We start from the raw sequence: 24,084 nt of genomic DNA on the forward strand, positions 1-24,084 counted from the left end.
GAAACCTGGCCCTTCAGCTGTTTTCCTGTTTTTAGGGCTAGGAGATGTAGGTTGCCTAATCTGACTTCCATTCTACAGAACTTACTTGACTGTCCCCATGTTTAAGCCTAAAGCTTAATATTTCTCTGAACCCCAACTGAACAAAAGATGGCAAAGCTTCAGCTCTTCTAAGAACCAAACGTAGCTCAGGAATAAGGCTTTAATCTGATTAATTTTTGGAAACTTCTAAAATCTGCTCCTTTCCAGTAAGTCTACATGCTAAAATGGGTATGAATTTTGAAAATGCAATTCCAGAAAAACAGCTTTACATATTCCACAGCTGAAATTCTCATTCCTGCCAAGAAGCAGGATCTGTTCTCTGTGCTCAGTTAGTCAAAAGTAGTGATGGAATTGAGGTGTGCCCTCTTCCAGCACAGCTGTTCAGCACATGCCACACCTCAGGCTGGAGCTGTCACTTGGAACAAGTGCCTTCAGTATTGGAACAGCTGAGCAAAGCACTGACACCCGAGTGAGACAAGATGCTCAGCAGTACTTCAAATACAGCCACAGAGAGAAGGGGGACTCAAACCATGATCCTTTTGGAGACATTTCCAGCCGAACCACATTGGTTTTTCCTTTAACATCTTCCTGACTGTATTGGGATGGGATGGGTTAACTTTATGCAGAGCAGCCCTCATAGTCCTGGGAAGGTGTTAAGAGCACACCAGTGCTCTGGCTACTGCTAAGCAGTGCTCCACAGCATCCAGGGTATCCACTTGGCATCTCCCTCACCAGCGGCCTGGGATGGGAAAGATCTTGGGAGGGGACAGTCAGGACTCAGGATAGCTGACCTTAACTGACCTAAGGCCATGAGCTTCTCTCTGCTGGGCTGCAGAGGTTCTGCCAGGAGCCTACTCCAGCACAGGCTTCCCTGGGCCCTCAGCCTCCTTTGAGCATCCACCTGTTCCAGCATGGGCTGCAGGTGGATGTCTGCTCCCCCTGGGACCTCCATGGGCTGCAGGGGCACAGCTGCATCACCTGCAGGGCAATCTCTGCTCTAGCACCTGGAGCACCTCCTGCCCCTCATTCCTCACAGACCTGGCTGTGTACAGGGCTGTTTCCCGCACACACTCACTCCTCTCCTCACCTGCTATTGCTGTCCCACAGCAACTTTTTTCTCCTTCTTACATCTTTTATCCCAGAGGTGCTACCACCGTCACTGCTGGGCTCGGCTGTGGCCAGTGGTGGGTCCATCCTGGAGCTGGCTGGCATTGGCTCTTGCAGACGTGGGGGAAACTTTTGGCAGCTTCTCACAGAAGCCACTCCTGTAGCCCTCTGCTGCCTAAACTTGGCCTCATAAGCCCAGCACAGTAGCAAAAGGATACCTTCGGATAAAAATGAAATCACTGCAGTGGCAAAGAAACCGGGCAAGGGAACAACATCTTCCCCTTTCTGCCTTCAAGCTGAACAAAATATAGTCTGCAGGGGGAGCTGTGGGAGATGCTGGTGTTGTGCTTGATAAATTCTGGTTGAGCACAGGCAGTGTTGACAGCAGCAATTTTCCTCTTCTGGTCTAAGGAACTGCGGTCCAACACTGAGGTGGATGCACAAAAAATGCAAAGTCATCTGTGCTTCCTTGCCAGGTAAGAACAGTGAGGTGCAGGGAAATGTCATCTGTTACAGTTTAAGGGGAATTTCCATCGTTAGCACTGCACTTCTGCCCCACTGCTACCCTGCTGGTGCCCATCAGAAAAACACAGCTTTATGCAATTTTATTTACTTGGTTTTTAATTCTCTCTTGCTTCTATTACACGCAGTTGGAACCTGCATGATATCTTGAAAGCCACCATTGAAATCCAATGCTCTGGAAGCAAAAAGTCTTTAAGAAGCAAAATACGGGAGTTTTTCAGCAGCTCTTTATTTATAATGTAGGCTTAAGCAATCATTACAATGTAGAAGGGAGACACACTTACAGCAATTATTTATACCAGTTTAGAACAAAAAACTGCACAGGGAGAGGTCAACTCTCAGTACAAACTAGCAACTAAACCACAATAATTTACCATTAGAAACAATTTATTTTTCAGCTGTGACACTGCTTTTACAATATGCAAAAACACAAACAATAGAACTATCCAAAGTGTTTTGTCACATTCTTTCTACATTGAATTTGGCAACATTTTATATTAAATTTTACTGATTATACTAACGTTTAAGAACTAAACAAGTGAAAAGCTGTACTCGGGTACAGTTACATCCATTTATTTCAAAGGTTTAAATAACACTTTTAACTATTGAGATTACCTCCTAACAGTTTTTGTTTATGCAAAAACCATCTCAAAGCCTCATTTGCACAATGCATCAGCTACTGTATCAAGATTGGTGGGCTACACCACAGGCACTACTGTTTATTATATTCTGTAATAAGGAGCTTGTTTTTCAAAGAAAGGAAGGTTTAATATTTTCTAAGAATCATGCTTTTTTTTTTTTCTGCTTTTAAGCCATAACAAAAAAAAAGTTTAGCAAGCACAGCAGTGTAAAATGTCATATAGAACACAGTGACTACACAGTTACTAGAAGTTTCACACCCAATGCAGTTATGTATTAAAGCATAAGAGGTCATGTAGGCAAGTCTAGAGCCAACAGAAATCTGCAGTGTGTGGTGGAAACCAGCCCCTTATACGTGTGTTTTTTGGTGCATTTTTAAACAATCCCGGATCCGCAAGTCTGGTGTCCCTCCACAGGTGGGTGGGCTGTGGGTGGGCAGACAGCATCCTTCTGGATTGCCTTCACTGGAACACGTGTCATGCCAAGGGGTCTGCACATTTCTGTCAGCTTTAGGAGACGGGTATTGCAGCAATAACTTACTTTTATTTTAAGGAAAAAATCCAACTCTTAATGATTCTATCAATAGCGTTCCAAAAAACATTACTTAAAAGTACAAAAAAAGAGATTATAGTGGTCAGACTCCCGGTATTATCAAAAAACCAGTCTCACCCCCCACCCCCCACCCCTCAACCCTTTTCTTTTCGGTATTTAAGAAAAGCCAATCAACTGCCATTTAAAAGAAGTTAAGAAAAACAAGCCCCTGTATTGGAAAGAAACATTCGCAGTTTATTAGATCACAAGCTGGTTTCACCTGTCAAATTTTTAAGTGTTTTCTCAAAATAGTTGGGCTTTCTAAGGTGCCCAGCCTGCTGGGCACAGTCAGAAAAAGGCATTTTGATAACATTTAAGAACTCCCTGCTTGCATTTTACAAATGTTTTCACATTTATAACTGCCTTAAGCCTGTTGTCCTTGTTTGTATTCAGCGGAAGGATGAGTGGAACAAAACATGAAGGTGGAAGAACCAAGCCTACACAGTTAAGGCTGCATGCATGTGACTGAGAGTTGCTGCTGTGCAGTCAAAAAAGAAATGTGGAAAAACCCAGTTTTTAAAACACCCTACAGAAACAAAACACTGCAATCCAATATGGCTTATTCTGATGCATTTACCATGAAGCTACTAGTAATTCATCCTACTAGGCTACTTTTGTGCAACAGCATCTGCTATTTTGATGGCATCTCCCTCCCCCACTACCCCCCAATAACTCTACCAACTGCAGGTTTCTTCCTTGCATTATATATTGCTTTATTGTCAATTTTTTATTCCTGCTTTTCAAACTTTTTTAAATACTTAAATGACGATCTGTTCCATATAGCTTGACTTAAACTGTAGTAAGTCCCATTGTTCTATTTTTTAACCTCACTATTACAAGGCGCTCTACAAAAGCTTGCAAAAAAGCCAAATTTTCATTAAATCCCTTTGCTGAAGTTAACTACTCGACAATTTTTTTTTCTTCTATGATTTAAAACTTTACAAAGAGAGTTATAAAAAAGGTAAATGGGATTTGGCACCTTCAGAAAAAATTAAAAGTGTAACTTAATCAAAAAAATGCAGAAACAAAATCATTGATATTTACAAATTAAAACACCACTGAAGATTATGTCTTACTATGCTCTTTCATTTGTTTTCTCTTTTAGAGTACTTTCAGACTGTCTGTTACCGAGTATCTTAAAAGAATCACTGATTACAGATTGGAATGGATAGAGACAAATTAGTTTTCTCACAGTTCCTTCTCGGCGTTCAGTAGTCTGGCAGCTTCTCCGCTCCTAGGAAATTCGAGGTGCTGAGCGATCATTCGTGGTCGTCTTCTTCAGCTTGACCCCGCGCCGAATGGCGTTGAGCATATCCTCCCCCTGCGGGACATCGCCGGGGCTCAGCTCGCCGGGCTCCAGCTCCGCCTGCCCCGCGGGCGCCAGGCTGCCGACCCCACCGCGCTCGCCCTCCTCGCCCTCGCTCTCGGGCACCGCCTGCCTCTGCTCCTCGGCAGCGCCCAGTTTCTGGCCCGGCGCCGGAGGGTTGACAGCTGCTTGCCCGCTCCACGAGGGCATGCCGGTGACAGCTTGCCCACCATCTCCTGCTGCTGGAGACTCCGGACTTTGCTCGGGGCACTCTTCCGTCCCAGCGAGGGCACCGGGCAGCCCCCCCGGGATATCGGGGACAGTTGGCGTTTTGACGGGAATCACCGGCGTCTTGATGGGAATGGGGCCTCCGCCGATGGTCCCGCGCCTGACCGAAGGCTTGGTGGAAGGGGTCCGGCGGATGGTGGCGACGCCGGGGGTGGCGACGACCGGTCCCAGCGTGGTTGGCAGACCTGCGGTGGAAGCAGGACGCTTGGTTTGAAACATTCTGCGATAGGACTGGCTAATGTCACTGTTTCTTGGGATGGTGGAAGATTTGTCAAACTCCTGTTGTTCTGCCTCCTGGTCACCACTCACAGAGAAATAATCATAATCTGAAACTGATGCCAAAAGACAGAGTTAGGATCAAGCTGGAGCAGACAGCTGAGTCGCGTCAGTAAGTCTGAAGTATGGACAGATAACCAAAAAAGCCTGGAGTCAGTAAGGGAGTTTCCACCTTTAGAAGGAAGAAAGTCCAAGGTTCTGTGACCAAGATTTGATGCCTGAAGGCATCACAGCAGACCAATCCTACAGCTGCAGGGGGCCCATGGCTCTTGTGAAAGAGAATGAGCTCTGTATTTGCCACCAACATGAAGACATCAAAACCTACAAGCCACGTGCCACCACTTGTAGACAGAAATACTTGGAAAATGTACTTTAAATTAGGCAAGTGGGTTCAGGGGACCATGTAGCAGTGATTTCAGCAGCAAATTTGTTTATTTTGCGAACAAAATAAATCCCAGCTGTCAGCTCTGAAAACTCAGCCTCAGCTTTAATAATTGCACTGGGTTCTTTCCTCTCCACAGAAGTGTTGAGGAAACAAAGCCTGAACTGCAAACACGAAGCTTGGTCTCTCTCAGCTTGTTGTTGGTTCTGAAACAGGGTACAAAACCCAACACCTTACTGCAGCTTCCTAGCTATGCCTAAGTTAAGGTCTCCAATGGAGCCTTTTTCCAGTTACAACATTTCTGCTTAGGCAGAAAAAGGTCACCAAGGGAAACCAAGAGCAGATTGAGAGTGCTGATGGAAGACGGCAAAGCTCACGAGTGTTTATTTGCTGAGACAATAGCTCAAAAAGGACCCAAGAAGTACTGTATGCAATACCAGTGTCATTTGTAACTCCAGGATCCTCTTTAAAATGATGGCATCCTTACTGAAACTCACTGAAACAGTGCACAAGAAAATGATAAAAAATTGTTCAATACACTATGCAGCAGCGCAGGTTTCTATGTAGTTAATAAATCCAGGCTGCATTCCAAGCTGGAAAAATCTTCCTAACAGCAATGGCAGCCTTCCTCCCCAGCTGACAACAAAGCCAGCAAGCGATAGCTGCTCCCTGGCACCTGGAGCCTGGGGTGTTGAGTGTGTGATGGCCAGGGTGGGAATGCTCTAAAAAGGAACATCTCCTGAATGGGTACCTTGAGATGGGATCGTGTCCTCTGAACAGCACGGAGTTGTTGTCTGGGTGCTGTAGCCACTGGAGCACTGCAAGGAATCCCGACTGCTCCTCTGGGTGTCCAACTGCAGCCCTCTGGACAGAGCAAGTGCCAGCTCCTCACAGGCCTCCATCTCCTCACCCTGCTGCTTACACACAGGAGAGAGACTCGTTACACCTGGAAGGGTCAGTCACCTTCACCCACTTTTAGCTATCTCTCCTCCCCATCAGAGCTTGTCACCATCATAATCCAACAGGATTGAGCCCAGCCTTTTGCTTGGGCATAGGAACAGATGCTTCTTTGGAGTACATTGCTCTATGAAAGTCAGTGCCCAATGGTGCATTCCCTCCTGCCTGCATGATTCCCACTGACCACACCGGCACCGCCTCCCAGATAAACGCAACATAAAGTGCATCCAAAGTACTGGCAGGAGCCAGCACGGCCATTTGCTTTGCACCAAAGAGGGTATTTGAAATGAGAGCTTCACCCTTGTGGCAGCTGACACCGTCATGCTCCGAGGTCTCTGGGCCTCCTCGGGGGGCGCAGGGGCTCCGCTCTGAGCTGCTCCATTGACATCTGGCTCACGCTTGTCCTTGCGACGCTGCAAGGTGTTCACCATGGGCTGATCGTACGGGCCTGGCTTGGCCCAGTCCTAGGGAAACGAGCTCGTTAGGGACAGCCTTCATCAGGAACTGTGCTTTAATTACAGGCAAAACTATGCAACAGGGCAATTTTAATGCAACAGATCGTGTATCAAACTGGATATGCCTTTCTGAATAAGGTGAGAAATTAATTTTGAGGATATTAAAAATCTTCATTTATTAAACCTATTTCCTTTATTAAAAGGAATCTAAATTTCCCATTCTACCTAAATGTTCTTCTATGAACATATTTAACATTTTGATACTATAGTTTTATCTAAATTAAATTCCATGGTGTCAAAGCCTACATTTTCAGAATTTTGAGCACAAAAATCACTGTCACACAGCAGAAGATACAGATAAATGTCCAATCAGTGATGGAACTGTTCCAGATATACACAGGTTCTAGTATTACATGCTGTTAAAGATGTCTTCAGTTCTGAAAAATTAGGCTTGAACAGATTTTTCATACACATTAGTGGAGCAAGTTACTGTGAGGTATCTCTGAGTTTACTTACTAACTGAAATCTAGTTTATAATGATAGTCTGTACTGAGCAAAGACTAACTTCACTCTGAATTACTGGTGCTAAATTTGAAACAGAAATTCCTCAGGCCATGAGGGCTGTATTCACTTGGGGCTCTATTAAGCAAAGTCCTGAGGGCGTCCATAACCCACACGCTGCACACAAAGAATTTGACTGATCCAGGCCCTGTGCTGGGATGCAGAACCAGGGCTAAGCAGCAGCCCCCCAACACCAGCTGCTGCAGGGGCAATCCCAATCCTTAGAGTTTTCCTTCACTGAGACAAAGGCTGCTTTAAAAATGAAAGGAACAACTAGCGCATGAGAATGGGCCCCACACCCTTCCCAGCTGCCTGCTGGGCAGCCCCCCACAGCCTTCTGACCGACAATTAATGACGGACCAAGACCACACTGTGGGTTTCCTGAGGTGTCTCAGTCCATGAAAGGAGAAGTGCAAGGCCACTGAACTGACAGACCCCCTTGGACAGACAGGTATTGGTTTTGTTAACTCATGTGAAACTCTGCTTTGCCTTCACAGCTGTGTCTCTGCTCTAAGTGTTTTGTTGTGAAATACATTGGCAAAGTGCTTCTAGCAGAGACACAACAAATGACCCTGAAGCCCCAGGACCACTGTGGCCACCCTGTATGTATCCCACTCTCCAGCTGCTGGAGAGAGAGCAGGGGCATCTGAAACAAGTTTTCTCAGTTTAGATGTATGTACACGGGTCCTGTGGTGCATATGCAGTATTACATAACCATCCACAGGCACTTACAATCTGCACAGCTACTGTGACTGCACATCAGCCTTGCTGAGGATCCTGAGCAACAGAAAGAGACCTTCTCCCTTAGCTCTAGGGCAGAGTCTCCCAGGGGAACCACCTGGCAGGGATGAATTTTCAGGCTCTAGCAGAGCAGACATGTTTTGCTGCCAAGTAAAATCCCTGCAGATCCAGCTGGAGCAACTGAGAGAAGTTACTGCACTCTCTTTTGGTGGTCTCCCCAAGAGAGCAAAATGAGCTGGGTGAGCACATCCCGTCTGTGGCAGTAAAGCTTCAGTCACTACTTGGGTTTACCTGGTACTGAGCACCTTAAACCACTCCAGCTGGATCTAGGAGAGTGGGCCTGCCTACAGCCACAGGGAGAACATCAGGGTATCCAGGGTATGGTCCCACTGAAACAACTGGATGCCCTTCCCTGCTCAAGTGAGCGTTTTGACAGCGCTAAATAAGCTTTTCTCCCCCTGAATAGAGCCCAGGTGTTTTCACCAATGTTTCAGAGCTAAATCATTCCTTCCTACCTAGATGTTGTCAGCTTTGTTATGTTTCAGTGGGTGCCAGAAGGCACGAGGTCATTCAGAAATACCCACAACCGGATTTCAGGTCTGATTTTCACCATGCAGTGCCCATTCAGAGTGATACCAAACAGAGCAAATCAACCAGGAATTACATGGACAGAAAGGGAGCAACAACTGCCGTGTGCATGCTGTTGGTATGAGGAGGTGAGGACTGCCACAACAAAAGGAACACAAACCTTCCAGCTAGGGATCTTAGATGATGGTAACATGCCTGGCCCAATGGTGTAATAATGAACGTAGTCTGGAAGGAGGGCTGAGGGAGCCCGAGTCCACGCGCGGGAGACAGGCGGGAAATGAGGGAAAGGACCTGCACCAACTGAAGCTACGGATGGGTCACTTGATAAACTACAGTGATAAAACCCATTAGACAACTGGAAATGAAACAAATAAAAAAAAAACAAAAACAGAGAAATTAATATAAACAGAATGAATACGAAAATACACTGTGACTGATGTTCTAGGGAGAAAAATCTCTGTATCTTAAAATTAAAAAAAAGGAAATTCTTCAGTTTGCTGCAAATAAAAAACAGAAAATTGATACAATGCTTGTGGTGAGATCACCCGAAAACTGTTATCTGTAACAAATTTCAGGCATCAATCTAGCAGTCATTGTCTCCAGGCTGAGCAGCTTTTCCTTCTGTCCATGAAAGCAACACACTGTGAAAAAGGCTTTGCAATTTAGGTACCCTGCAGACTCTGAACATAGAAACAGAACTTTTCCAATCCTGAAGGCATTTGCATTGGTGGTATTTAGTCTGTGTAGCTGGACAGAGAGGAATAGCATAAAGCCTTCAAACACGATTGTTCTGACTGTGTGATGATATGGAAGAACAAAACAACAAAAACCAACAGCAAGGATTTACCAGATGAGAAAGGAGACTGCTATCACTTCCTCCCACAATTTAGAGTATATCCCATGTAATTTATTCCAACCAGGTGTATTTTGCTTTCCTTTTTTGGTCAAAAAAGCCCCATTATATCAGTGTAAGTTATGCTACCTAATGGGAGAGATGGGAGAACCCATAAACAGCACAACCTGGGCAAAGTGCTTTTTGTCCGGCAACCAGCTGGGTTTGTGCAGCATTCCACAATCTCTTTGAGTAGAGAAGCTGGAAAATGACCTTTTCTTAGAAAATTACCTCTGCAAAATGCCCAATTTGTAGCTTCTCCTAGTAGCTAGTTCAAAGGCAATTGTGGTTTTTATTCAAACATATTGACTTCTGAGGGAGTGTGCAGCAGTTCCTAGTCTCATCCCCACAAAGAGGAATCCTCCTGGCTGCATCCCATGCATGGAGGTTTTGTTGAAATGTTACAGGGTTTGGATAACGAGCTCGTAGGTTTGTATGTCTTGGAGATGAAGTTTTTCACCTTATCTGTGGAGGCCCAAGCCCCCATGGTGGAGCCTGAGCTGACTGAGGTGGGGGAACTGCACTCGCTCACTGACTGGCAGGTTTCAGAGGCTTCTGAAGAGGCAGAGCTGGACGAGTTCTGCAGCATAAAACAGCACCGCAATGCAGGGAAAGGATACACAAGCCACCAGAAAAGAAAAAAAATCACAAACAAAAAGAAAAAAAGCACATACACAGAGACACACAGGAGAGGGAAGGATGAGAGAAGCAAAGGGTTAGGATTTTAAAGATCAGTTAGAAACTGCTCAAAACTATTGCTATTATTCATGAAATCTATGAAAAAAAAAAAGAAGCCACTTGCTTAATGCGAGAACTTGCCACACTGCTTAGGAATGAGGGAATTGAGGCAGCGATCTCAACTCCTCATTGCAATTTCAGCGTCTCAATTCTGCTGCTGTCTCAGAGCAAGAAGCTGAGGGACCTGAGGGTACCTGTGGTCCAAACATGCAATATACTGAGACAACTGATTTATACGGAAAAGCAGATCATCAGTACTTCAAAGACACAAAGTTTAGATTTAAAACGTGGAGCAGCAAAGATCACTTATTTTCACAAGTTCTCGTACATTCTGATCTGCAAAAGTGCTTGTGAAAAGCTCATCTGAGTTCAAGTATTATGGAACAGAGAAAGAAGTGATACTTACCAAAACTGGAGGTTTCCAAAGTGCATGACCTGTATGCATGTGCCTCTGCAGGTAGGATGCACACACCAAAAGCACTCTGACTCAAACCGTCCTGCCCAGCAGCCAGCAGGAAAGTACATGCACTCTGCTGAGTGCAAAAGTGGTGCATGTGCTTGCCACCTGCCTTTTCCTAACAGCTGAGGCAGAAAATACCAGGGACTTGGATGGAGATTAAGGAAAATGCAGGACACAAAATGTCCACTGAACACATCAAACATTTTGCTCCTACCTAGGAACTCCAATTTTCAGTGCACACCTTTATGTACCTTTGCTGCTGTCAGACCTCTACAACAGCATCTAATTCAACTACACAAAGGCCAAGAGGAATAACTACATGAACCATTTCACCAACTACAATGCTCTTCCACATCACTCCTTGGAAGTGGCATCCTGCTCTGTAGGGATATATGTCCAGTTCCAACCAAGAGCTTTGGACATGGTCACAAATACCGGCAGAGTTGTCAGGGCAGTACTGAGCTCTCTTCACTCTCAGAAATTCAACACTAGCAAGAACAATTCACCCTTTAGTAGCCAAGGACCTCTGAAACAAGTCTATAAAAGGTGTTTTATGACAGCAGAATGTGCTTCTGTAGCAAAGACAGTGATTTCAAGGAATGACATGTTGAAGAGGAAGGGAAATCTCACCTGAAGAAAAATTCACCAGTTAACCTTAGGTAAGATCTGGGGTGAGTTTGGAATAGAAGGACAGTGGGATATGAGGCAGTGTAGGGGAGCAATTACTCCTAAAGCCCACAAGTTGTCTCACTGCTCACCAGAAGCTACAGATGGGTAATGTACAGCCAGCACCTGCGAAGAAGGAAATGTAGGTCTCCCAGGATGGAACACTGTCACCACAAGGATTTTGGTGAAGACTGCTGGGGCAGCTGAGAAGTCAACACAGTATCAGCATCTTGAGCTTACATCTTGTAAACTGTGATTTAAGTGAAATTTTGCAAAGGCTGCTAAAATTTTAAAAAGCATATAGAGTGATGGAGTATTTTATAGAAGTAACACTCATGCCACCCTATGCTGACATGAGATGATCTGCAGGTGACCTGTCAAATGGGCTTAGGGCACAAGTCTGCTCAGCTAACAAGGCGTCTACTCCAAGTGCAGTAAGAGTTGAGGTGAAGGTACAATCAGAGGGAACAGCAACAAATGACACATAGCTGTTAAGGACAACAGTGAAAGTGGTGTACCTGGAGATGCAGTGGCACGATATTTAGTGGAACTTGTCATGTTTTTGATAAAACGCAACTCCTTTTACTGGAGAAAAGCCTCTAAAAATAAGAATACTGATGAAGATGAGCTGCAGTTGACTCTGCCATCAGTCATACCCATGGTGCACTAAATGGAGATAAGATTACTGCCTCTATCTCTAGAGAAAAATACATTATAGAAAACTAGCTTTTACACTAAACCCTAGAGTTCTGCCTTACATTCCAGGTACCTCAGCAAAAGAAGCCTCATGAGAATATTCATACTACTGTTATGGTTTAGGTAGGAAAAAAAAAAAAACAAGACAGAAAAATGCAATTACAGACAATACCTTCTGAAACCTCCTACTTATGTCCTGAATGACCCTCCAGGGTTTGCATGCTCTGCACATGGCAGGAGAGACAGTGAAGGGCTCGAGTGCCAAGCATGGCATCTCCCACGCTAACTTGTTTTCTATAGATGCCCCAGGGGCGACAAGTAAGAACTTGGAGTTTACATTTAATACACTATTTGTGTTTACAAGACAGAAATTTCACAAGGTTTTGTCAAGTAATGGTAGAGAGTGCTCACAGATGAGGTTTATTACCAACAAAGATGCATTAAATAAGGTCAAAAATGCAGATTCTGAAGATGCAAAGTATGGGTGGAAAAAGACTGGAATTGGTGAACTTATTTTTTTTTAATAAAATGACTCCTCCAAAGTGAAAAAAAAAGATGACACAAAGGACTTTCCCACTAATTCAGCGTGTCTGTTTTCAGCAAGAAAAGCTAGACAGAGGTTGAACCAAGATGCCATGGGGAAAACATCCTGGAAGCTGATGGAAATGCAAGAGGTGGTGGTACAGAAACAGGGTCTCCTCATCTTCAGAAATTTGCAAGGCACAGAGAAAAGGAATTTCTGGTCTTGATAAAAAAGGATTCCAACAACGGAGAGGGAGGCAGAAGAATACTGAACTCCTAAAGAAAAAGCATAAGGAGAACATGACTGGCAGCAGGTCAAAGGATGCTTGGATCAGACTGGAGAGCCAGTCCTGAATGGCTGCACCCAGGTGTAGGAAGCACAGACTTCCCTTCCGACCATAAAGTACACGAGGGACTGAAAACAGAAACTGCACAACTACTGCTTGGGCAAAGGCTCTCCAGACTGCAGGGCTTGTTCTAGATGCACAAGCCTTGGCACACCCTCTTCTGGGAGCACACACATAGGGCAGACCAATTTCTACTCCCCAGCCCATGGTGTGAGAAATTGGACTATCAGATATTTTCACCTTGTTTTAGTAGATTCCTTTTTTAAAATGACTGTTTTGTTTGAATGAATTTTAAAATCAGTTCTTCCATTTTAGCTACTTTTTTCCCCACAGCTGTGATAATGGCAGTTCTGCTCTGTTCTAAAATTATCTAAGAAAAAGCTTAAAATTAACAGTATAAAGCTAAAGCTATGCTCTGCAGTGACAAGCAGTGCCCCAAATGTACATTTGTACAAGTGAAGCTTGGTCTCTGGTCTCTCAGATGAGCCATGGCTTGTTCTTGCATAGTGTCCCCCTGCTTGGTGGGGTATGCATGAGCTCCAGCAGGGATACAAAAAAAAAGATTTTCTGAGCTACTGGACTGTACAATTATATTTTCCATCTGCTGTCCTACTAACCTATAAAAGGACCATGGGTATCTTGGATTACTTGCATCCTTTGTTTGCTGCTTTCCACTCAAACGTGGCACTGCTTTCTTAACTCTCTCCCGTTCTCAAATAGGAGACAGAGATTCCTGGACAAGGCTTTCCCAGGAGACCAAATCCTAATGATGAGCGTGGTCCAATGTCCCTCTGGAGTCAGTGGAAGATGGGCTCAGCTACTTTTAGAAAAGCTCTGGATACTGACTCAAGGGTCACCTCCTCAATTTGTCTAATTTCCTGGAATCTGCCTCTACTGACCCTTCTTTCTAGTCAGGGACAAACTATTGCAAAGCAACTTAGAAAAAGAATTTTAGAAGAAACAAATATCTGGTGATAAGTTACAGATGTGTTTCAGTTTGAACTTGATTTTTGATTTTTGTTTCGTTTGTTTGCTTTTGGTGGGTTTTTTTGTTCTGTTTTGGGGTTTCTTTTAAGGTCTGATTTGGAAGCATTTCTTAATTTAAATGGAAAACTGGACAGCTGTAACAATATATTTCCCCTATTCTAACTTGCAGCTATTTCAAGCAATGGAATCTACTCAAAAGCAGACTCTTTCCAGCTTTATAACCTGTACATGCAGAAGCAACTTCACATTCAGTTTCCCTCTACTTCACTGTTTAGGAAAAGTGCTTTCCAGATTGTTCTAAAAATAAACACTTATCTCTCTGCTGTCCGACAGCACATCAACATTTTTATCTTCATCTGCCTCTTTCTTTCCTTCGCTTTCATCTCCATGAAGTCACAAGCAGCCTGTAATATCCAACTGTGTAAGTGCTTCCACACATGTTGAGTTCAAATCCAGTGGATCCTACTATTATCATGCCCTGAATCAAACACCACTATACTTCTATCACATCATGTGCTCACAGATACTCCCAGGCCTCAGTTTGTCTACCACACAGGGCAAGGAGTGGGTTTAGCAGCAGCAGCCACATCCAATGCCCATCCAAGAGCCACTCTGTGCTTCCAGCAGGTCTGTCAGAAAGGCTTTGCATGAGGTCACTGTGTGTCATGGGCAATGCTGGCCATGCCTGACTTTACACCTGGCATTTAAAGAAACTGTTCCACTCCAGAAAGAGACCTGTGATGCTTTTCCAGCTGTTCAGCTACACCCAAATGTATCCCTTTAATTAGGATTAAAGCCTTTTACAGTGACCTTCCCACATGCACAGCCACATGCTACAGGCTAACACTTTTACTCCCAGCAACTGCAGAAAGGTGATACTCACACACCAGTGAAAGAGCAGTCTGTTTTTGTAATTGCTCTTTTTCCTATCCTCTAAGTGTGATAATGGTAAAGACTTACTACTCTTACAAACAAACTACAGGCTGGAAAGCAATCTTCATTTTGTCAGACATCTCTCCTCTGGTATGGTCTGTATCTCGTTTCAATCTCCAGTTACTCTTTGTTTGAGATTCCCACCAACTCCCCACCCCCTATCTGTGATTTTGAGGAAATTCCATTTCCTTTTCAGTGACGCTTGCCTAAAATATAGGCAAGCTTATATACATAATAGCTTCACAGAACTCATAAATTCACATTCCTATAATATGGGAATTATACATGGCCCCCTTCTACTTTTTTTTTCTAAAACTCATTATTAAATGAAAAAGGGCTTTGTTGATCCAACATATGCCACAGCATGTAGCTAGCAAACATCATCAAAGTGTCCACCCGCACAAGATATACAGCTTTTAATCTCCCTTGTTGGTTCCAGAGCTTGCTTTTCTGCCCTCTCAGTGTCACTACTAGAAACAATGTCATCAGTGTTTGAGACAGAGCAGCAGCCTCCTCCCACCCCGCACCAAGCACAGCCCCACGGGAGATCTGTCAGTTGGTTAGAGACACACAACACGGGTAACGCTGCCCACTGAACAGCTTCTGCTCAGCTCACAGTCACAGTACCTGTCAGCACAACACACACAATTTACTTAGTGCTGAACATACAAAGCAAGACACTTAAGCAAAGATGAAGCAGCCAGGCAATGATCTGTTACCTTTTCCTCTGTGTAAAGGTAAACAGAACCAGAGACATACAGAGCACAAACCTATTTGTTATACCAACACACTACACTTGTCACACTGCTGCAGCCTTCTACAGCTCATGAAAAGCTCAAGTGATGCTTGGATCAGTTTGCAACCTTATGGACAATTTCTAAAATGAAGTGAAAGCATATGAACTTAGCTGGTGTAAATCAGCGTGACTCCCATCAACTTTCAGGATGTTCTGCCACCTGATACCAGCCTAAGTTCTGTCCTCTGTTTAACAGGGGAATTTGCAAAGAGAGGTGTTGGTTTTTTTCATGCTAAGAGCAATTGCAAATTTACATCCTTGTCTGCAAACACAGCATCATCATATGGATTACTGCCCTTTTATGCAGGTGCAGTGGATACTATGAAAACCAAAGATGATGCTAGCATGTGTAACTGATGTATGTATCTTAAAAGTCAACTTCCTTACCTTGTTACTATTCCAGTTTACTTTATTATTGCTCATTTACTTTTTTGCATTTCACTTAGGTTAGCCATAGCCAATCTAAACAAAACATTCATTTTATTAGTGTGCACAAAGTTCTTCAGGATGTCATCTATAAAAACAAGCTGCTGTGTCCAGACTGGGGACAGAAGAGGTATCGTTTGAAAAGAAAGCATTTCTATTAAAACGAAAGAACGAAATAAATTTTAAACCCATTGAGCGTCCCTTGAGAACGTGTTCCAAGCCTAAATGAACCAGTGTTGTTTTGGATGATACTTTAAAAATTTCTCTAAGGGTATTACTTACTAAATGTTCTGCAAAAGGCAAGGGTCTGTGTGCTATCAAAGGTGGTCTAGGGTAGATTCCATGGGCAGGTGACACTTGATAACCTCTAACACTTGCTGACTATGAGGATTAACACTCCCCAATCATGCCTAAAAAACTACCTGCTCCCCAACATTTAAAAGGAGTGCAACAACATTTTTGAAGTAAAAGACAGTTTTCTCCAGTGACCTCAGGGTGTATTAAAGTAAGTAATACTCAACAACAGGATACTAGGTCCTTTTCAGTTTGTAGGTAGGATTTTCAATGGGATTTATAATGTGAGAAGGCAATTCAGCCTTGTTTAAAGATATTACAGTTGTTGTGTGATTTCTTAAGAAAAAAACCCCCAAAAAACAGCAAAGAGAATTCAGATGCTGAAAGATACAGGCCACAGAGCATTGCAAATCTCTGCCTGCAGATGGCCAATGAGTTTTTAGAGGAATGATGCCATGAACAAAATAGCTTCCCTCTGCAGACCCAAAAATGCTCAAGGCAAGTTTGCTTATATTTGTTGTGAAATCCTCTCCATCTGACTGGCTTGAGGATGTTATAATATATGACTACACAAAAACCCATTTCTTATGAGTTTCATAAAGAATTGATATTACCTCCCATTTTCATGCAGAAACCTTATTTCTGCAAGGTACTCAACCGAGAGTCCAAAATTCAAGTCTATCCACAGAAATGGGTGTCATAAAAAAGGGCAAAACAAATTCCATATGATAATGCTGGTAGCATTTAAAGTATCCCAGACCCATTGCAGAGGAGGAATTAAAGAAGTCTCTCTAATGCCAAAGGCACCAGTATCAGTACTATGGCTGCCAAAAGGATGTTCTGGCATCAATATTTGCCCATTAAACAGCAAATAGCCACCAGATATTAACCACCTGCAACCTGTGCAGGATATTAACTGGTAACCTCAGTGGGTAAAGTGAGTATTATTCCCTCTATAAGATGGGTCTTCTTGATCTTGGTTGTCTGTATTTATCTCAAAGTTAGGCATCTAGGCTCCCTCCAGGACCAGAGGGAAAACTGTACAGGCCAAGAGAGACTCATCCCATTAATGCCAAAGCTGCATAAATCACTCTAGCTAGAGGCCCAACTTTTGGATAAATGAAATGCACTGAGACAACCCTTACGCTCAATGTTTAAACTGACTCCAGGTACCCCAAAACCACACCAGATCCTTCTTCTGAAAAGTGAGCCAAGTTAGAGAGTCCAGCTCACACTCAGGATTTTGTTCTCATGCTTGCACGTACCTGGTTAGGTGCTTCTGGTGGCATGGGGGATGGCGATTTGGACTGGAAAGCATCCTGGGACATGAATCCAGAATCATGGGAGGACACACTGGACAGCCTCATGGGTGCCTGCTGAGGCAGATTGGAGCTGCGATAGCGATAGTGTGAACTAGGTGAGTGCGAGTGCGAGCCACTGGACCGGGAATCACTACTGTTAACGCTGTTCAGACTGCTGTGAGAGACAAAAGGAACAGAGAAAGGAAAGGGGAGAGGAAAAGACACAAGGGTGGGGTGGGGAGGGGAGAGACCCATATACAGTACAATTAACATTCCACATGTCTCTAGCAACAGGCAGCATAAACCGGAAAAGAAAAATGTTGACAAATTAAATATGTATATATATATATATATATATGCACATATATATCAGTAAAGAACCATAAGCAGCTGCAGTATCCCTGGCGAGCAGAGAGAAAATGGCATTTTATCTTGAGTGTCATTCAAATGATCAAATCTTAACCACTCAGACTTCAAACTCAGGTTGGGGATGAAGGAATTGCTACATGCCCTCCCTGAGCACGACACTTGCTCACAAAAAGTCTGCTGATGGTTCTCTCGTACTTCTGACTCACAGTTGGACCAGACTGTCAATGGGATTTCTAGCAGGGGGACCAAACACACTGGAGTTCATCTAAAAGTCTGCCACTAGGCATGCTGCCACAGACAGCCAGCAGGACAGTGTGTAAGACTTCTGAAAGCATCACCAAACCCCACACTTCAGAGTACCTGGGACATGTTTCGCTCACTTGAAGGCTTCCTACCAGATAAAAACACATGACAGCACATGGAGTGAAGCCAAGCCACTGGGTATGGAGCTTTAGCCAGTAACAAGGACAACCAGAGAATGAAACCCCAAAATTAGTATCCATTAAAACAAACCAAAGTGCTTTTTCAAAGGAAGAGACTGATTTTTAATCCTCAGAATCCATGCATGACAGTACAGACATGCCAGCCACAATGTGGGAGCTTTCAGGATTTCCTGCTGTTGTGGCTGAGCAGGACTAGCAGGATGCCCCAATCTGATGGCAGCTCCCTGCTGCACTGGCAGGAGCCTGGCCTAAGGATGGCTCTGAAGGATACACAGGTGAGGCTGCACCTCCTGTGCACCAACACCATGTAAAAAGATGTGCAAGTCAGCAGGGAGCAGAGCAAGAGGAGCTCTGCTTTGTTTTACCCACACACATCAGTCTGTGCCATACAGGCTTTACCATACAAGAAGATGAATTTGATTAGGAAGAGATGATGAATTTTTAGGGTTTTTTGCCATTTTCTTTTATAGCTTCAGGATATTGCACCTTTAAGCCTGTGCTCATTGCTCTAAATATGCACGTTTTCACATATATATATATAAAATACTGACTTTTTTTATATATATCTGCATGCAGAGACAAGTAGGTACATTGAAGTTGTGATCACTTGCTCTGACATGCTGTAGGTAACTTTGCTCATACACAGGGAACCTGTAGTACATAGTTCATAAAGCAAACTGAAAGGTAATCATTTGAGAGCAGCTAGAGAGGTGTTGAGCAGAATACACAACAGGGTATCTTCCTTTTCAGTAAAAGGAAAGAGTAAATGTGGACACCAGGATATGGGGGCAACATGCTAATAAACTGTTTTATCGGAGAAAACAGTTTTTACAGAGAAAGCATAGACAGAATCCAGTGTTTCAACATATTTCAGGACAGCATTAGACAGCATTAAACAGTCAAAAAAACTTGTATCAAAAAAGCATTTCCATCTACCAGATTGATAGGGCAATTGTCAAGGATGTTTTTCCCTTTTTCTAACAGTTTAACTTACTGATTAGTAACAGCTACTTAGAATAATCTAAAAAGTCATCACATGAAAAACAGAAAAGGAAATTATGAATGGACAATTTCAAGAGTACAGTGTGCTCTTTGATCCAAAATGGATTCAAGAGAACTGAATCAAAAGCATCTTCCAGTTGTGTTGAGTTCAAAAGTTGTTCAGTCATGCCATCCTTTTTAATATCCCCAGCATACACTTAAATGAGTAAAGACCTTGAGGGACTGTTTCACTAAGACTTGCTATTTAAGATTTAAGAATGTATACAAATCCATTTCTGGAGGCAAGTCTGAACTTGCCTCCCTTTGCCCCCAAACAGGTTAAAAATAAATATTACCAACTGACTTACCTGCAAACACTAGATTTTCTGGACATGGTTGTACTGGGAGAGGATGGAGGAGTCTGGTAAGACCAGCTGTAATCAGAACCTTTCAAATCTAAAATTACCTGATGAAAAATAATCAATAGCATCAAGGATGTGGAAAAAAATTCACCCTATTAAAAAAAAGCATCTGCTTGTCATACAGCATTCATCCCTGCCACAAGTTTCATCCTTGGCCTTCCTGGTATTAGGATACATCAACACTAAGGCTGCCACCACAGAAAGCAAGTTCAGATCTGAATGGAAAAAAAACTTTTAGAAAGTAAATTGGAGATTTATTTTTTGCATTAAGGAAGCTTTTCCGGTTTTTGTTTCTTTTGTTTTGACTTAAAAAATTATTACAGCCTTTGAGTTGAAGTACTGTAGCATTTTAAACAATTAACTGAAGATTCAGTATTCAACCACAACAGAGCTTTACACTTCTAGGTCAATGATAAGGTGATTATAAAGTATGATAAAAAAACTGAGTTCACACAGCAGGGTTGCAGACAAATGTCCTATTTGGACATTTCATTTAATAACACACATTTTCTTATGCATTTTAAGGACAGCATGGAAAAATGCTCAAATGTTAGACTCCATCAAGCTACACAACCCCAGCAACTTTGTGACTGCAAGAAGACAGGGATGCTCAAACGTGGGGCAAGGAGATGACACTCATTTCTCAAAACACTCTCGACAGAAATTGGCATCTTCATAACCCTCCAAGTTTTACTGCTACCGCTTCACTCTGGTCTCACCAAGTATTTTAGGGGCACTCAGCCCCTGAAAGCAAATTTTCACAGCAAGACAGGTTTTTTTAAATCATGTTAAAAATGACCTTGCTGCTAAAAAGCTTCTACAAAACATCACATTAAACCACTGAATACTGGTAGTCAGTATTCCTCACAACACAAAAGAAAAGGCAGTGCAAGCCACAAATAAAATGTTTTTCAGGTAACAAGATCTAACCTGTTCACTCGAGGATGGCAATTTGTGTGGATCCATGGTGAGACTTTTCAGGTCATCTGATATGGTTTGTAAATGGGTTATTTCTCCTAGCATTGATATTTCTTCTTCCTGAAAAGAAAAGCAAGCCAGGCTAACCACTGCCTTGGTTTTAAAAATCACATCTGTAACACAATATATGACCTTTATAATTTTCCTGATGACTATGGGGATGCCCAGTGGAGCTGCATTTTCTTTCCACATTAAGTAATTATGAAAGGTTGAAAATATTAATTTAGAGTTTTGTAACTACTTTAATATTTCTATAAATTCTATGGCCCAGAAATTATTTCTCTCATCAACAATGCAAATAAGTCTCAGCCTTCTTTTTGTGACATCTTCAGAAAAAGAGTGTCAGTTTTGCTGCACTTGACAAATACCTAACTGTTCTATGTACACTCACTGTGTCCTAACAATTTTAAGCTTGAGTGTAAACAGGGGTTAAATTCATAATTTTTGATAGTTAAGTTAAAGGCATTATACAAGTACAGAGCATTAATACATCTATGATTGATTCTGGCTCAAATTACATCGACGGCTAACTCAGATGATGATGCCTGCACTGTAAACTACCACAGTAATTCCTCAGCTACCATTTCTTACAGGTCCTCTCAGTCTGGAATTCACCTCCTCCTGCTCAGCCATGACTTTTCTAATTCTCTGACAATGGTTTTCTGTTGAGACTGATGCTCTTTGTAAACAAGCACTGGGAACATTTTCCCAGTAGGTTGGTGACCCTTCAGAAATGCACCTCGCTCGCACAAAGCCATGAACAATTCCTTGTCAGGCTTCAGACTACCTGAGATGATGAAAATTTACCCAAACCTTTTCAATGAACTGAAAAACTGTCATGTAGAAGGAAAGGAGCTATCAGAAAACTGCACGGAAGCAGCCTGCAATTTGTCAGATAATGTCATTATATACACAGGGGAGGTCTTGAAACATTTATCAGTCTTAGCACTGGAGTAGGAGTAAGGAGGAATTATATTAAAATGTGATGTTAAGAAGGAAAGCAGTGGAAAAAAAACTGCGTTTGCAATGTCTGAGGCTGGAATGCATAAAGAACACAAACTGACTTCAGTCTTTGTGCTCATTATTTACTCATCAGTCACCTTGAAGGTATTCAGTGTTTTCCATTGCTGAATTACACCAAGCCCCTTCAAGAAAGGTCCCAACTCTCACCACTTGCTAGACAGAGAGAGATACAGGCTGTATTTTGGCTCTAGAAATTAATTCCTAAGACAAAACTAGCTACTCTCTTCAGAGGCTTCTGGCCACTTATCTAATCTGTGAATTGTACTGAGTGAAAACGAAGAGCTCTTACAATCACAGGGCGCAGCATCGAGATGAAAGCACAGAATCGACCGCGCTCCTCGATCAGAGCTTTTCTGACAGCTTGCTTCTCGGTTTCTTCAAGCAGCAGGTACTTATCATTGACATCTTGTAAAGCACTATCCAGCTGGGGCTGAATGTCACCCCGTCCTGTATGCAGGAAACAATCAAGAGCACACATTGTCAAAACTGTGCCTCTCCAGAGAAGATGACATTATTTTCAGCCAGCACTGCTGCTGGATTGTGCTTTTGCAATTTGAGTCTCAACCAGCATTTTCCCTTAATTCAAATTAGTAAGAATGTTTCCCCCTCAATTAAATCAAGCATTTCAAAGCATTTATTTTTCCCCTTTTGCACAGAATAGAAATCCAGCTCAATTCAAAAGGTTTCAACGAGCCAAAGACAGCATTTTAAATAAGGACTTTTTAAGAGCATTAGCTGTAGAAACTCTTCACATCATCCTTGCCAAAATCCAATATCTTACTAACTGAGAGAGTATAAATCACTAGCCCAGGTGCACTACTCTGCCTTCTTGCATTTGTGCCTAACAAGATCCTAGTCAGAATTTTGTGGAGCCACTAGACGAATGAATAAATCTCCTATACAAAATGCTACTATGGACATGTTACTGATCATTGGATCACTGGGTTTGAGTACTCTGCACAAACCAACTGCTGAAAGCATTTTCTTCATTCCAGAGTCCAAACTAAACCAAACCTCTCAACATAGGTTATATATATACATATATTTTTGACATATGTATGTATATATATATATGTCCAATATATGTCAATGGATAAAATTAAATTCCAATGTTTTACAATAAAAAGCTTCACTGTGTTAATCACAATCAACTCATAATACCAAAACTTCCTGTGACAGCTAAATACCTTATTCTGTGCTGACTGCTTATGCTGCATCATGCCAAAAAAATATTCCCCTAGGAATTAAGAGCTGCTGCTTAGACATACTATAAACAGTAACGTTGCAGTTGCAAGATGTTTTCATGCAGCTTATACCCCTAAATATTTTAAAGGACCTCAGTTGTATAAATTTGTTGCAAATCTCCCAGAAATGCCATCACATGCAATTTAACTACCAGAAGATAACACTAAAAAAATGGTGGGTGAGTTACAAGCAGCTACCCAAAATCAATTTCTTGGATGATAACCTTTCTGCACAGAGGATTTAAAGCTAAGAGCAAGAGGAAAAAGGTCTCTTTATGTGTGCAGTGGACAATGCAGATGACTCAACATCACGCTTAAAAAGGAAAAACCTTTGCCTTACTATTACATGTATTTCCTTAATACTCCAGAGCAAGACAAAGCCATCAGCCTCTCTGCACTGAAACACAGCCAGAGCTGCAGGAAAAGAGAGCAGCAATGGAAGCAAAGAGAATCACGCTGGCTTAGCGGAATTACAGGCTGGATATATCCAAATCTCCTCTGCAGAGAGTTAGACATAGTCCAGACAGAATGCACTGACACCCACATGCAGAGCTCTGCAATAGATCCTGTAAGAATCACACGCAGTGCAACATGGACATGGCCACTGCCAAGGCCACTTGGTACCAAACTTCCAGCAGTGTCTGATCCTGCAGATGAGTCTGGCTGCTCTAATGTGGTCAATAAAACTTACTTACTTGGAAGTAAATAAACTGTAAGAAGAACAGAGTCTGGAGGTTCTCTGCTTCCTCCATCAAAATCAGTATCTACCAGAAGTAATTATAGCAGAGCTTTAGGTACCTCCCTGAAGGACCTGTGCCTTTTTGTCCATCACCCTCAGGAGACCCTTGGGCCTTCTGTTTCAAGACCATTCTGTACATTTCAGGCCCTCCCCATACTCTGCCATCAGATGCAGTGGTTAAACATTTCATACTTCTCTGGAGATGTTCTTTCAAATTCTTTAGGAAACAGAAACTTGCATCATTGCTCAGGCCCTCTTTGAGTGCTGCCTGGAATTACAGTGGGTAAAATAACTACCTATTGTTCAAGCCTAGATACTGGCTCATAACCATGGATGTACCAAGTGCAAAATATATTAGCTGCAAACTAAATGAAA

At 42.7% G+C, this 24,084-nt stretch overlaps 1 protein-coding gene across 21 annotated transcripts in view; it reads right to left on the reverse strand.

The window, feature by feature from the left end:
- Nucleotides 1-1,873: 1,873 nt before the first annotated feature.
- MTSS1 (MTSS I-BAR domain containing 1) overlaps nucleotides 1,874-24,084 on the reverse strand; it is a 126,110-nt gene continuing 103,899 nt past the window's right edge. For 7 of the 21 annotated variants that reach the window (XM_038129044.1, XM_038129046.1, XM_038129052.1 and 4 more), the window contains 9 exons: nucleotides 22,016-22,173; nucleotides 20,656-20,763; nucleotides 19,672-19,769; nucleotides 17,475-17,685; nucleotides 9,805-9,924; nucleotides 8,613-8,807; nucleotides 6,407-6,571; nucleotides 5,902-6,064; nucleotides 1,874-4,824 (listed from right to left, as the gene is read on the reverse strand). In XM_038129044.1, the coding sequence (XP_037984972.1) occupies nucleotides 4,133-4,824; nucleotides 5,902-6,064; nucleotides 6,407-6,571; nucleotides 8,613-8,807; nucleotides 9,805-9,924; nucleotides 17,475-17,685; nucleotides 19,672-19,769; nucleotides 20,656-20,763; nucleotides 22,016-22,173 (1,910 nt within the window). In that variant the 3' untranslated portion in view covers nucleotides 1,874-4,132. The remainder of the gene's footprint in view (nucleotides 4,825-5,901; nucleotides 6,065-6,406; nucleotides 6,572-8,612; nucleotides 8,808-9,804; nucleotides 9,925-17,474; nucleotides 17,686-19,671; nucleotides 19,770-20,655; nucleotides 20,764-22,015; nucleotides 22,174-24,084) is intronic. The other 14 variants (XM_038129060.1, XM_038129056.1, XM_038129049.1 and 11 more) reach the window with 10 other exon arrangements.

The sequence above is a fragment of the Motacilla alba genome, chromosome 2 (assembly GCF_015832195.1).
Source record: "Motacilla alba alba isolate MOTALB_02 chromosome 2, Motacilla_alba_V1.0_pri, whole genome shotgun sequence".
NCBI lineage: Eukaryota > Metazoa > Chordata > Aves > Passeriformes > Motacillidae > Motacilla > Motacilla alba.